Source organism: Rhinatrema bivittatum, unplaced genomic scaffold, assembly GCF_901001135.1.
Source record: "Rhinatrema bivittatum unplaced genomic scaffold, aRhiBiv1.1, whole genome shotgun sequence".
In the NCBI taxonomy this organism is placed as follows: Eukaryota; Metazoa; Chordata; class Amphibia; order Gymnophiona; family Rhinatrematidae; genus Rhinatrema; species Rhinatrema bivittatum.
The window spans coordinates 564175-579539 of record NW_021820292.1 but is presented as its reverse complement, the minus strand read 5'-3'; the positions used below and the strand labels follow the sequence as shown (position 1 = coordinate 579539).

Here is a 15365-nt window from a genome sequence, read left to right as displayed (position 1 = left end):
ACCTCGGGCAGGTCACTTCCCCCTCCATTGCCTCAGGTACAAAGTTAGACTGGGACTGGGAAATGCCTGAACGTAACGCGCTTTCAGGCGGCAGAAGGGTCAGGAAAGGTGGCGCGCACATCAGTAAATTACATTAAATTCTCTCCGGGCCCTGATCCCAGGGCTTTCCTGCTGCGGTGGTGCTTACGCGGTTTCCCGCGACTGAGCCCTGCCACCTTGTGTCTCCCTCTATACACAGCGCTTCTGCCATCAGCTCCCGCACCCAGCGACCCGGCCTTTAACCCCTTCTGTTTCATGCAGAACTGTGCACAGAAGGCTCACAGCCGGCAAGGAATAAACAAAACTGGTAAAATCGAGAAATGCAGACAGAGAGGCCGAGGACTGGGAGGGGGGTGATGAGTGCAGCTGCCTTAGCAGAGGGAGGGGGTGATCTCTGGCGATTACCGACAGCAGACACCGCCCTCACCCCAAACGCATTCCAGGCAGAGAGAGAGGTTTTAATTCTCAGCTATTCCCACTGCTATTTCTAGTCCCATGGGCGCTTCCCTCCAAACTTACCCGGCCGTGTTATGTAAACTAACTTTCAGCTGCTGAGTAACCCATGTAATTCTCACAGGTTACCTCCCTCCTCCACTGCCCCCCAGGCAAAGACCCTGAATTCCCTGTACTACCTGGATCAGTCCAGACCGTGGGTTATGTCCCCAATCCAGCAGATGGAGTCAGCACAAGCTTCGAGGGGGCGTCACCATAAGTACCACTACCCCCTCTGCAGGAGTCCAGTATCTTCTGACTCCAGCAGATGCGAGTAGGGGAATCAGGCTTCCCCTCTTTTTCCTTCTTTCTCATTTTCTTGCTTGATTATCTGGCTTGTTGCTGTCTTTTTCTTGTGGATCAAGTTTGTATCAAGTCTTGTATAAAGTTTAAAAAAAAAAAAGTAAAGCAGGGTCCTTTCACCTTTTCCTCATGGCCAGGGGATGCTCAAAAACATGTGGTACACGAGAGAAGGTACACCTTCTCTCGTGTACCACACACACACACACACACTCATACATACTCTCCCCTCTCTCTCACACACATACACACACACTCACCCTCATACAGAATCACCCTCTCTCGTGCACAAACACACACTCATACATACTCTCCCCTCTCTCTCACACACATACACACACAGTCACCCTCATACAGAATCACCCTCTCTCGTGCACACACACACACACACACACTCATACATACTCTCCCCTCTCTCTCACACACATACACACACTCACCCTCATACAGAATCACCCTCTCTCGTGCACAAACACACACTCATACATACTCTCCCCTCTCTCTCACACACATACACACACAGTCACCCTCATACAGAATCACCCTCTCTCGTACACACACACACACACACACACACACACTCATACATACTCTCCCCTCTCTCTCACACACATATACACACACACTCACCCTCATTCAGACTCCTCTCTCACAAACAAACAAGCACCCTCACATACACACAATCCCTTTTTCACACACACCGGTTCCCGATCAATCACACACAAACACACTCCTTCACAATCTCCTCACATAGGTCCCCTCTCACTGGCACCCACACTCATGCACCCTCACACATGCTCTCTCTCTCACTCCCCAGGCTCGCAGTCTTATACACAGACACACACACACAAACTCACTGTCACCGGGACCTCCTCCATCTTTGCCACGAGCAGGACAACCTCCACTCGTGGCGTGCTGGAGCCTGCCAAACTCTGCACAGAATATGCGCAGCTGCGCAGGAGGGGAATTCAGCACAAATTCTGTGCTCCACAGTAGCGCAGAATTCCTCTAGGCCTACCCTATAAGTTACAGCTCCATGACTTATGCATCCTCACTCTACCCGTAGCTGAGTGATTCCCAAGTCCTGGGATCACAGCTGCAGTCTGAGGTTTGTGTGTGTATTGCAGCCTGTTCACCAGTTTATCCCCACATGCTGCTTGCAGTGTCTGCTCCTGGTTCACCCACTTCTCCTGCTCTCTGCAGGCTTACTGAGGAAGGAGAGTGGCTGAGCTGTATACAGAGAGGTCCTGACATTTCTAGCATTTCCCCTGAGCCTCAGGGTGAAATCCTGAGAGTTCCCAGGAGTGAACAGGTACATGCACCCTGCAACATGCGTGCACATGTAAAAAGATGCAAGAATACATAGTGCACTTATCTAGATAAGTTCCAATTTATCCGGATAAGTAACGGCAGAGTCACTACTTAGCCGGATAAATCTTAAAACGTCACTTATCCAGCTTAGGCCTGCATTCAGTAAGCCGCTATATTTTATTAACTATTTAGTATTTTAGTATTTATTAAAATTTGTTGTCTGCACATATCACAAATAATAGTTCTTGGAGGATTACAAAAAATAAAATTACATACACACTAATAATGGACAAAACAAACAATATTTAAAAGCAATTCAAATGAAAAACAAAAATCTTAAGAACATAAGAAATTGCCATGCTGGGTCAGACCAAGGGTCCATCAAGCCCAGCATCCTGTTTCCAACAGAGGCCAAAACCAGGCCATAAGAACCTGGCAAGTACCCAAACACCAAGAAGATCCCATGCTACTGATGCAATTAATAGCAGTGGCTATTCCCTAAGTAAACTTGATTAATAGCCATTAATGGACTTCTCCTCCAAGAACTTATCCAATCCTTTTTTGAACCCAGCTACACTAACTGCACTAACCACATCCTCTGGCAACAAATTCCAGAGCTTTATTGTGCGTTGAGTGAAAAAGAATTTTCTCCAATTAGTCTTAAATGTGCTACTTGCTAACTTCATGGAGTGTCCCCTAGTCCTTCTATTATTCAAAAGTGTAAATAACCGATTCACATCTACCCGTTCTAGACCTCTCATGATCTTAAACACCTCTATCATATCCCCCCTCAGCCGTCTCTTCTCCAAGCTGAAAAGTCCTAACCTCTTCAGCCTTTCCTCATAGGGGAGTTGTTCCATCCCCTTTATCATCTTGAAATTCTAGGCCCATGAAGAGCATAAGGTTGCCCAGAGAGAGAGAGAGGCTCTCAGAGCGTCCGCAAGCTTCACTAGGGCAGGCAGGGAGTTTCACCATGCAGGGCCCGCGACAGAGAAAGCTCGGGACGCGCCAGCTGAACGGATGCTTTCCCATCTCAGCCAGTGCGCAGGCTTAGAGCTACGCAAAAATTGTGCTGACCCAGCGATTCGGATCACCAGGGAGCGGACGGTAAATTAGGGAAGCCGATTTGAGTTGGATTCTGTGCTTAACAGGCAGCCAGCGGAGGGAGGAAGAGCCTGGAGAAATGTGTTCGCGGAGGGCAGAGATGGAAAGACGAGCTGGAAGGGGATGCAAAGGGGATGCTGCAAGCCTGTCCACAGAGTGCTGCAAGAGTCCAGAGGCTGAAGAAACGTAGGAAAACCGTCTGGGCTCAAGGAAACGGCGCGGCTTTCCCAACAAAGAGTGGAAAACTGTTTTAATATCAGAGGAAAAAGATAGCTCTGTGTCGAGAGATGCAGCTAAATCAGGCACTTTTTGTCTTATTGGGATGGAGAAGTCATCGTGCATTGAACATTAGTCAATGAGAATCGTGTAAGAATGATAATGTTGGTTTCATCCTTATTGAATTGCAACTTATTTTGAAACAACCAACAATTAGCAGATCCCAGGCATCGTGAAAGTAATTTTAGTGCGTCAGTCCAGGTGCTGGATCTTTGCAGAAGGGAAGCCCGTAACGTGGCGATACTACGCCCGTCCCACGACAAGTTATCACAGCCGTATCGTGGCGCCTTCCTTTGTGTCACGGAAAAAGGCCTCGAGAGAAAAGGAGCGAGCGCCACGGCAGCTCCCAGTGCACGGGGCCGTGACCCCCCTAAAGTGGCCCCTGCGGCCCAGCACAGTCCCCCCTAGAATTACTGTAAACATCACCGGGGCTCTTATTACACCCCCTCCTCGCTGAGCCTGGGGTCTTTCATGTGGTTTTGAGCTAAGGGGATTTGACGAGGCATGGGAGGGGGCCACTAGGCCACCGTTGTTACATTTAGTATATTGAGGTTTGGCGGGGGGGGGGGGGTCCTACATTGGAAACTTGGAGCAGGGGGGGTTACCATCGGGGAGGAGAGTTTGGAGAACTGAGGAGCTGGGTGGCTGGGGGGGGGGTCATTGTGGAGCTACCTTTGCTGTTATTTTGTTTATGTTTTGGTGGCCCGCCTCGCTTGGCGGCCTGATAACTTGACCACTGACTGCTCCTACTGGACATGGGCCTCTTGGTCTTTAGTTAAGGTTAATAATCGGAGTCTTACAACTCCAGGCGGGGAGCGTCCTGCCGCCACATGGGTTTTTCTGCTTAACATCACGGCTGTCCTGCTTCCACGGTGTCCTGCTTACGCAGCGGCCTTTCCGATTCCATTCCTGATGCCGTTGTTCGTACGCTGCGTAAATTTCTGTGTCGACTCTTATCCTGCCAGCGGGTGGGGTCAGCCTGCACGCTCACTCTGTCTGCTACGTTCAGTGCAGCTGGCTCTAAGGGGTTAACCTCTGACCTGTAAGCAGGGCTCCCGGGTGCTTTTCCTCTTGTTTTCAGTCAGCTCTGTCTGGCCTGTGTGAGTCAGCAGCTGCTCTGGGCAGCCCTGCAGAATAGTCCTCATTTTACCTGTCTTTATGACCGAGGCCCAGACTGCACTGGTCCCTCTTATCTCCAGTTTATTCACAGCCAGACTCTGTTTATTTTAAAACCCTTAGCATTGCAAACCCTTACGTCCCAGTTCACAGTTCTTGTACACAGCAGTGATAAGTGTAAGTCACTGGGCATTAGAAACCACTCTGGAAACTGTCTCGGTTTCCAGCATAACTTTTGCTGAAATGATGTAAGAATGATCTTTGCCGCTGTTTGGTTCGCTTAGCGATGTTACAGGCACTTCTGAACAAATCTGTGACTTCCCCAAATCTTGTTTAAAGTTTAAGATGGTGAAAGCCAATGAATTCAGCCTTTAATCCCCCCCGTTTCCCCATCCCCTTGGTGCGGGGTGCGTTTACGTGAAATGTTAAAGATGAAATCCAGTCTCGGACGCGTTTTATCTCCGAGCTCCTCGTGCTCTCTTAGTCTCCTCACAGTTCCCGAGTGGCACCAGCTCGTCTTCTCGTCTCCCTTTCAGTAGCAGAGTGATACTGCTCTTACTCCTTTGCTCCCAACATCGGCAAGCCATGCAAATGAACCCAACGACTCCTTTCCTATCCCCTCTCTCCTTCTCTCCTCTTATCCCTTTCCGCAGATCCCAGTGATCTCGGATTCCTCTTTGGTAAAGGGAATCTCTCCATGGTTGACAAAGCAGAAAAATAGAAAGTAATTGAGGCCCCCTAGTTAGTGGGTGTTCAACTTACAAAAATCAGCATGAAAATACAAAGGGGTGGAAAGAAAGTCCCCTATCCATGGAGGCCGTAGGACTTAAACAGCAGAAACGTCTAGGGTGCAGCTATGGCCCTGCTGCCCCTGAAGAGGGAACAGAAAATCCACAACATAAGATGGTGGTCTGAGTATTTATATCGAAGGAGCACATCACGTACACTCGCCCCCATGGGGGAGCTATACCTACTCACGTTATTTCTCTGTTTCCTCCCCTCACAAATGGAATATTCTGCAAGGATCTCTACCTACAGCTTGGAGAACATAAGAACTTGCCATGCTGGGTCAGACCAAGGGTCCATCAAGCCCAGCATCCTGTTTCCAACAGAGGCCAAACCAGGCCATAAGAACCTGGCAATTACCCAAACACCAAGAAGATCCCATGCTACTGATGCAATTAATAGCAGTGGCTATTCCCTAAGTAAAATTGATTAATGGACTTCTCCTCCAAGAACTTATCCTCCGTCTGTGGGCAAAGACAGAGTTAAGCTTATCTGTTAAGTTGTGCACTGGAGAAATGTAGCGGGGAGAGGCTATGGAGAAGGAGTTGGATTTTACATTCTGCTCAGCTCAGTCAGGCTCGTTACACATATTCCCGATAGGGCGTGGAAGCCGGACTCTCGTGTTTCTCAGACATCTTGGGCCCCTTGGACAGATTCCTCCAGCTGCCTAAGAGCTGGATTCTCACTCTCTCCGGGTTTGTGAGTCGGTGGCATTGGGAGTTTCTAGGGTATTGTGTGTGCTGCTCTTCACGGCTCCGCTGGTCAGGAAAAGTTTATTTGCGAGCTCCCCCCCTCTCGTGCCTGCTCCTGGACCCACCCCAGCCCCTTAGCTTAGCGAGTCCTTCCTCCACGCACTCACACTCGCGCACTCTCTGGAGAATGACTGTTCCAGAACCCCCCGGTGATCATCTGCCAGTTCTGGAATTGTCTTTTCAGCCTTTCCCATTCTTTCTTGTATCCATAGAAACCACCTTGACTCCTTTAGAAGTGCCTTTGGCTCTGGAGTCTGGCGACAAAGCATTCACCGGGGCATCATGTGGTGAATCCCAAGGTCTCGGAGTGGATGGATACGAGCAATGGGAAAGAAGCTGTGATGCTCCTCGGCCTCGCTCCTCCACCACTACCTCCTCCTGCGGCGCACATGAATTTTGTTGCCCTCACTGAACTCCTGGCATGCCCTCCCCCCTCCTCTGGGATTCTGGGTTTTGGGTTCTCCTTTGAAGCATGTTTTTGAGCATCTCCTGGCCATGAGGAGTTCAGTAAGGGAAGTGGACCAGAGTTTGATGGAACCAGTCAAGGAATGCAGGAGAAATGACTACCTTCTCTCGTCGAAGAAGATCGGCTCGGGGGCCTTCTCAAAAGTCTACCTGGGATACGCCACCCACGAAAAACTCCTGCAGAACTACAAGCTGGCATCTGACCTCAGGAGCAAAGGGCATGCCATGGTGAGCAGGGGGAAGAGCGGCAAAGCGAGAGGGTGACGGGACCCGTGCCCCAAGTGAGGAGGAAAGAGGAAGGGGAGATCTGACAGGGAGGGAGGAAAGACGGGCACCACGTAGGGAGGGGGATATCGCAGGGAGAGGGTACGGAGATGCAGGTCTCGGTGCCAGGGGAAAGAGGGGCTTGCAGGGATGTAATGCTGTGGTGAAAGGGGAATGTCAGCTCCCGTCTCGAGAGGGACAGAGCACTCCCAGGAAAGTTAGAGAGGAGAGCCCGGGAGATGATCCAGGCTGTGGGACGCCGTCCATAGGAGGAGAGACCCAAACTAGGGTCCTGAAATGTGAGGAGGGGGTTGATCGGTGACACCGTCAGGCGGCAGGTTTAATGAAAGAAAAGGAGGAATTTCTTTACGCAGTGCCTGGATATCCTGTGGAAGGAAATAGTATAAAAGGGGGTGGGGCACATTTATGGGAGCTGAATCTCAGGCTATGTAATATAAGAGTCAGGGGGGTTACCCTGGGGGGGTAAAGGGATGCACGCCACCGTAAGAGGGGAAAGAGGGCTGCACCAGGGTGGAAGGGAAGGAGGGGCGCCCCCTTGGAGTAAATGGAGAGGGGCGCACTACAGAATAAAGGCAGAAGGCACAACATGGAACGGAGGGAAAGGGGGCATATCCCAGGGGACATGCCACGGAAAAAAGAAAGGGGGCAGAACACGGAATAAAGAGGGAGGACGCATGCCACAGAATAAAGAGAGGGGGCAGAACATGGAATAGAGAGGGAGGGACATGCCACGGAATAAAGAGAGGGGGCAGAACATGGAAAAAAGAGGGAGGGGCATGCCACGGAATAAAGAGGGGGCAGAACATGGAAAAAAAGGGAGGGGGGCATGCCACAGAATAAAGAGAGGGGGCAGAACACGGAATAAAGAGGGAGGGGCATGCCACAGAATAAAGAGAGGGGGCAGAACACGGAATAAAGAGGGAGGGACATGCCACGGAATAAAGAGAGGGGGCAGAACATGGAAAAAAGAGGGAGGGGCATGCCACAGAATAAAGAGAGGGGGCAGAACATGGGAAAAAAGGGAGGGGGGCATGCCACAGAATAAAGAGAGGGGGCAGAACACAGAATAAAGAGGGAGGACGCATGCCACAGAATAAAGAGAGGGGGGCAGAACATGGAATAGAGAGGGAGGGACATGCCACGGAATAAAGAGAGGGGGCAGAACACGGAATAAAGAGGGAGGGGGCAGAACACGGAATAAAGAGGGAGGGAACATGCCACGGAATAAAGAGAGGGGGCAGAACACGGAAAAAGGGAGGGGCAGAACACGGAAAAAGGGAGGGGCACGCCACGGAATAAAGAGAAGTGGCAGAACACGGAATAAAGAGGGAGGACGCATGCCACAGAATAAAGAGAGGGGGGCAGAACATGGAATAAAGAGGGAGGGACATGCCACGGAATAAAGAGAGGGAGCAGAACACGGAATAAAGAGGGAGGGGGCAGAACACGGAATAAAGAGGGAGGGAACATGCCACGGAATAAAGAGAGGGGGCAGAACACGGATAAAGGGAGGGGCAGAACACGGAAAAAGGGAGGGGCACGCCACGGAATAAAGAGAAGGGGCAGAACACGGAATAAAGAGGGAGGGAGCATGCCACGGAATAAAGAGAGGGGGCAGAACATGGAAAAAAGAGGGAGGGGGCATGCCACAGAATAAAGACAGGGGGCATGCCACGGAATAAAGAGAGGGGTAGATCATGGAATAAATAGGGAGGGGCATACCACGGAATAAAGAGAGGGAGCAGATCATGGAATAAAGTGGGAGGGGCATGCCAGGGAATAAAGAGAGGAGCAGAACATGGAATAAAGAGGGAGGGGCATGCCACAGAATAAAGAGAGGGGGCAGAACACGGACTAAAGAGAGGGGGCAGAACACGGAAAAAAGAGGGAGGGGGCATGCCACGGAATAAAGAGAGGGGGCAGAACACGGAAAAAAGAGGGAGAGAGCATGCCACAGAATAAAGAGAGGGGGCAGAACACGGAATAAAGAGGGAGGGAGCATGCCACGGAATAAAGACAGAGGGCATGCCACGGAATAAAGAGAGGGGTAGAACATGGAATAAATAGGGAGGGGCATGCCAGGGAATAAAGACAGGAGCAGAACATGGAATAAATAGGGGCATGGTACAAACACTGGGTAATTGGAACTATCTCCCCTATATCTATATTACATAACCAAAAAGAGGAAAGTTTGCACATATAATCATTTATTTTCACCAAAATTAGTTATAAAGAATGTGTCCATACATTAAAAAACACATACATACACACTCATTCACTCATTAAAACATTCACATTGAGAATACACAAAATAACCAGCCTATACCCGTTTTCACAATATCTTCTATGTCTCTGTAAACATGATTCCCTGTGGAAACCTCCACTCACAATCTTTCCAAGAGTACATGTATTAATACATTTGTTCAAAAACAGCTGGTATATCCTGTGTTATCTCCCTTCATAGTAATTCTCAAATCTGGAGAGGCTTGTATCAATGTGGTCAACCCCGACAAGTGGCCCTTGTTTCTCTTTCGTTTGCTTCCTCAGGGGACTGGAACCACTGAGAAAATCAAACGATACATATTAATTCCAAACCTCAAGACACATTCCCGACTTATTCTCATGTTCTCACATAGATATAACTGCAAAACTACCTAAACAAATATCTGTACCACTAGCTCACCAGACCAACGCCGTTATGATTTCAGCATGAACTCCAAATGTTTTCAAAACACATCTTCTCACTGGCAACGTGCCGTCTGCACGCCTGCTCCTGATTTTTCAACCAGATCCTTTTTATTAACAGCATACCCTCTGAAACATACCCAAAGATATAATGGAAATGCTAGAAAACATAATGTCCCCACTATGCTCAAAAGTTCTTCTTGACGAGACCAACACATACCTTCAAAATTGCTGGAAACTCCACCAAACTCATCTCGTCTGGACTACAAGCCATCCATTAACTGACATCAGTTCTCAACTGCGCCATCACTCTAACTATATTGCAAACGTATTTCAACTTTATAATAAACTACCACCAACCACACCCATGTACGTCTCCTGCGTGCTACATCATTACATCTCCTGCGTACTACATCATTACGTCTCCTGCGTGCTACATCATTACATTCTCAACGTGGACCTACGTACTACCTCATCACGTTCCATAATCTTAAAAGATAGGTAACAAAGCACGTTTACAATCACATCTAAAAAATGTATAACGATTTTTAGCACACATGCAACCCTAAAGAATGTGAAACAAAACACACCTACAATGTTATCATCATGTTTCAAAACATTGAAGGGTAAGTGACAAAACGCAATTGCAATATTAAGGATTATGCATCAAAACATACTTACAATCGCGTCATCACACTCCTAAATCAAAATATGTAACACATCACACTTACCCCTTCTAGGCGTATATCATACTCATCCATAGGTCTCACAGGCTCATCCTAACCCCTCCTTTCCAACAATATAAACAAAATAAAGAACGGACAGCTCCTCCAAAAAACCGCGATCAAACAATCTTAACGCCACCATGCTACCCTGCATCTCTAATGCGCTCACAATTAAGACTCACTTACCATGCATTTTTACAACGGGTAAAACAACGACTCAAAGTTTCTCACTTAAAATCAGAAACTGAAGATACATCCCAAAGTTCAATGGTTGGCGAGAGAGGTCATATATATACCTTATTAAATAACCAGAAACCAACATAGCCTAAAAACAAGCATTCCATTCAATTTCTGCGTTTAGACCCGCAGGTGTCAAAGTTTGCCACTCGAATATACATTGTTGTTCCCACCGAGTCAACAACCGTTGGACATCCCCTTCTTTACCGCTGCATTGTCTCACAACAAAATACTTCACATCATTTACTGAATGCGCCTTATGTAACCAATGGGCTACAAGTGGAGCAGATTCTTTTTTAGTTCTTACACAACTCTTGTGTTCAATTATCCTCTGCCTGATGGTTCTGGTAGTATGACCGATATATAACAACTCACATGGGCAAATTATAGCGTACACCACACGCTCAGAATCACATGTGTAATGGCCCAACAATCTAAAAGGCTGTGATAAAGATTTACACTGATATTGTTTAACAGGCAATACATTAATGCATACCGAACAATGACCACACTGAAATTGACCCATAATAGTGACATCCCTATCTACCTGTCTTTTAAACTTCAGTCTCTGTCTCAAGTTTCTACCTTTTTTGGTGGCAAATATAGGCAATTCAGCAAACCCTGGCAGCGAGGATATAATTCTCCATTGTTTAATAATGCTCTGTTTAATAGCTGTGGTTCTAGTTGAAAATGGTAAAGTACATATTACTCTTGAGATTTTCTCCTTAACTTGCACTGTCAATAAATTGTCCCGATTAGCATACAATCCTCTTTTGTATGCTTTTTTGACAATCCTCTTGTTGTACCCTCTCTCCACAAAACACTTAGACAACTCCTGTGCCCTAACTTTGTATTCCTCTACTGTAGAACATAATCTCCTATATCTAAGGAATTGACCGCATGGTATATTATCCTTTAATTTGCGAGGATGGAAACTGGTAGCATGGAGTAACGTATTTCTATCTGTAGGTTTTTTGAAAACTGATGTCTCAAACCTGTTGTTACGTTTAGTCACAACTATATCTAAAAACGCCACCATAGATTTGTCCTTCACAAAAGTGAACTGTAAATTAACATCACACCTATTCATATAAGAATAAAATTCTGCTAATGTTGCTTCATCACCTGTCCACAAAAAGAACAAATCGTCAATATATCGCTTCCAGATCTTTATATAATCAAAGAACTCAGAAGCATAAATATGACGGTTCTCGTATTGGGCAACGTATAGTCCTGCCACTGTGGGGGCCAGAGGAGATCTCATAGGGATACCCCTTACTTGTTTGTAATAAATTCCCTCATAACGAAAATAACTCTCCGTTAATACTAAATTAACTAATTGTAACAATAGATTATACTTGCAATGGGAAAAACCCATTTCTTCCAATATGGTGGGTATGTTTCAGAGGGTATGCTGTTAATAAAAAGGATCTGGTTGAAAAATCAGGAACAGGCGTGCAGACGGCACGTTGCCAGTGAGAAGATGTGTTTTGAAAACATTTGGAGTTCATGCTGAAATCATAACGGCGTTGGTCTGGTGAGCTAGTGGTATAGATATTTGTTTAGGTAGTTTTGCAGTTATATCTACGTGAGAACATGAGAATAAGTCGGGAATGTGTCTTGAGGTTTGGAATTAAAATGTATCGTTTGATTTTCTCAGTGGTTCCAGTCCCCTGAGGAAGCAAACGAAAGAGAAACAAGGGCCACTTGTCGGGGTTGACCACATTGATACAAGCCTCTCCAGATTTGAGAATTACTATGAAGGGAGATAACACAGGATATACCAGCTGTTTTTGAACAAATGTATTAATACATGTACTCTTGGAAAGATTGTGAGTGGAGGTTTCCACAGGGAATCATGTTTACAGAGACATAGAAGATATTGTGAAAACGGGTATAGGCTGGTTATTTTGTGTATTCTCAATGTGAATGTTTTAATGAGTGAATGAGTGTGTATGTATGTGTTTTTTAATGTATGGACACATTCTTTATAACTAATTTTGGTGAAAATAAATGATTATATGTGCAAACTTTCCTCTTTTTGGGTTATATAAATAGGGGCATGCCACGGAATAAAGAGAGGGGTAGAACATGGAATAAAGAGGGAGGAGCATGCCACGGAATAAAGAGAGGGGTAGAACATGGAATAAAGAGGGAGGGGCATGCCAGGGAATAAAGAGAGGGGTAGAACATGGAATAAAGAGGGAGGGGCATGCCACGGAATAAAGAGAGGGGTAGAACATGGAATAAAGAGGGAGGGGCATGCCATGGAATAAAGAGAGGAGCAGAACATGGAATAAAGAGGGAGGGGCATGCCAGGGAATAAAGAGAGGGGTAGAACATGGAATAAAGAGGGAGGGGCATGCCAGGGAATAAAGAGAGGGGTAGAACATGGAATAAAGAGGGAGGGGCATGCCATGGAATAAAGAGAGGAGCAGAACATGGAATAAAGAGGGAGGGGCATGCCAGGGAATAAAGAGAGGGGTAGAACATGGAATAAAGAGGGAGGGGCATGCCACGGAATAAAGAGAGGGGTAGAACATGGAATAAAGAGGGAGGGGCATGCCAGGGAATAAAGAGAGGGGTAGAACATGGAATAAAGAGGGAGGGGCATTCCACGGAATAAAGAGAGGGGCATGCCACGGAATAAAGAGAGGGGTAGAGCATGGAATAAAGAGGGAGGGGCATGCCACGGAATAAAGAGAGGGGTAGAGCATGGAATAAAGAGGGAGGGGCATGCCACGGAATAAAGAGAGGGGTAGAGCATAGAATAAAGAGGGAGGGGCATGCCACGGAATAAAGAGAGGGGTAGAACATGGAATAAAGAGGGAGGGGCATGCCAGGGAATAAAGAGAGGGGTAGAACATGGAATAAAGAGGGAGGGGCATGCCAGGGAATAAAGAGAGGGGTAGAACATGGAATAAAGAGGGAGGGGCATTCCACGGAATAAAGAGAGGGGCATGCCAGGGAATAAAGAGAGGGGTAGAGCATGGAATAAAGAGGGAGGGGCATGCCACGGAATAGAGAGAGGTAGAGCATGGAATAAAGAGGGAGGGGCATGCCACGGAATAAAGAGAGGGGTAGAGCATGGAATAAAGAGGGAGGGGCATGCCAGGGAATAAAGAGAGGGGTAGAGCATGGAATAAAGAGGGAGGGGCATGCCACGGAATAAAGAGAGGGGTAGAGCATGGAATAAAGAGGGAGGGGCATGCCACGGAATAAAGAGAGGGGTAGAGCATAGAATAAAGAGGGAGGGGCATGCCACGGAAAAAAGAGAGGGGTAGAGCATAGAATAAAGAGGGAGGGGCATGCCAGGGAATAAAGAGAGGGGTAGAACATGGAATAAAGAGGGAGGGGCATGCCAGGGAATAAAGAGAGGGGTAGAACATGGAATAAAGAGGGAGGGGCATGCCACGGAATAAAGAGAGGGGGCAGAACATTGAATAAAGAGGGAGGGGCATGCCAGGGAATAAAGAGAGGGGTAGAGCATAGAATAAAGAGGGAGGGGGCATGCCACGGAATAAAGAGAGGGGTAGAGCATAGAATAAAGAGGGAGGGGCATGCCAGGGAATAAAGAGAGGGGTAGAGCATAGAATAAAGAGGGAGGGGGCATGCCAGGGAATAAAGAGAGGGGTAGAGCATAGAATAAAGAGGGAGGGGGCATGCCAGGGAATAAAGAGAGGGGTAGAACATGGAATAAAGAGGGAGGGGCATGCCAGGGAATAAAGAGAGGGGTAGAACATGGAATAAAGAGGGAGGGGCATGCCAGGGAATAAAGAGAGGGGTAGAACATGGAATAAAGAGGGAGGGGCATGCCACAGAATAAAGAGAGGGGGCAGAACATTGAATAAAGAGGGAGGGGCATGCCAGGGAATAAAGAGAGGGGTAGAGCATAGAATAAAGAGGGAGGGGCATGCCACGGAATAAAGAGAGGGGTAGAGCATAGAATAAAGAGGGAGGGGGCATGCCAGGGAATAAAGAGAGGGGGCAGAACATGGAATAAAGAGGGAGGGGCATTCCACGGAATAAATCAAAACTGGGAAAGCTAAGGAATAAAGAGAAAGTGGGGCACATAGAAACATAGAAATGACCACAATAAAGGACCAAATGATCCTCGCAGTCTGCCCAGCAATCTTAGGCCGGTATCTGCCGCACTCTGCACGTTACCCCCATGCTTAGCAGTTTCCCAGACTGTAAAAGTCAGGGCCCTCATTGGGTGCTGTCTGAATCCAATTCCCCCTTTTCTCACGGCCGTTGAAGCAGAGAGCAATGATGGAGTTGCATTAACAATATCAAGGCTTATTGGTTTAGGGTAGTAACCTCCACACCAGCAAGTTACCCCCAGATACCGCCCTGCACTCTTTTCTTTATTTGAATCCTCCAGCCTTTAGATATCCACAGTGTTTATCCCATGCCCCTTTGAAATCCTTCACAGTTTTGGTCTTCACCACATCCTCCGGAAGGGCATTCCAGGCATCCACCACCCTCTCCATGAAGAAATACTTCCTGACATTGGTTCTTAGTCTTCCTCCCTGGAGCTTCAAATCGTGACCCCTGGTTCTACTGATTTCTTTCTAATATAAAAGGTTTGACGATGATTGTGCATCATTAAAACCTTTCAGATATTGAAGGTCTGTATCACATCTCCCCTGCGCCTCCTCTCCTCCAGGGAGTACATATTCACATCCTTCAACCTCTCCTCATAGATCTTCTCATGCAGAACCCACACCATTTTGGTCGCCCTTCTCTGTACCGCCTCCATCCTGTCTCTGTCCCTTTGGAGATACGGTCT

General features: G+C 47.4%; 1 protein-coding gene across 2 annotated transcripts in view; it reads left to right on the top strand.

Moving 5' to 3' along the window:
* The first annotated feature begins 6429 nt into the window (after nucleotides 1–6429).
* The window catches only part of LOC115081395 (testis-specific serine/threonine-protein kinase 5-like), a 101792-nt gene continuing 92856 nt past the window's right edge, over nucleotides 6430–15365 (top strand). For both annotated transcript variants that reach the window (XM_029585848.1, XM_029585847.1), the window contains exon 1: nucleotides 6430–6869. In XM_029585848.1, coding sequence (XP_029441708.1) covers nucleotides 6672–6869 — 198 coding nt within the window. In that variant the 5' untranslated portion in view covers nucleotides 6430–6671. The remainder of the gene's footprint in view (nucleotides 6870–15365) is intronic.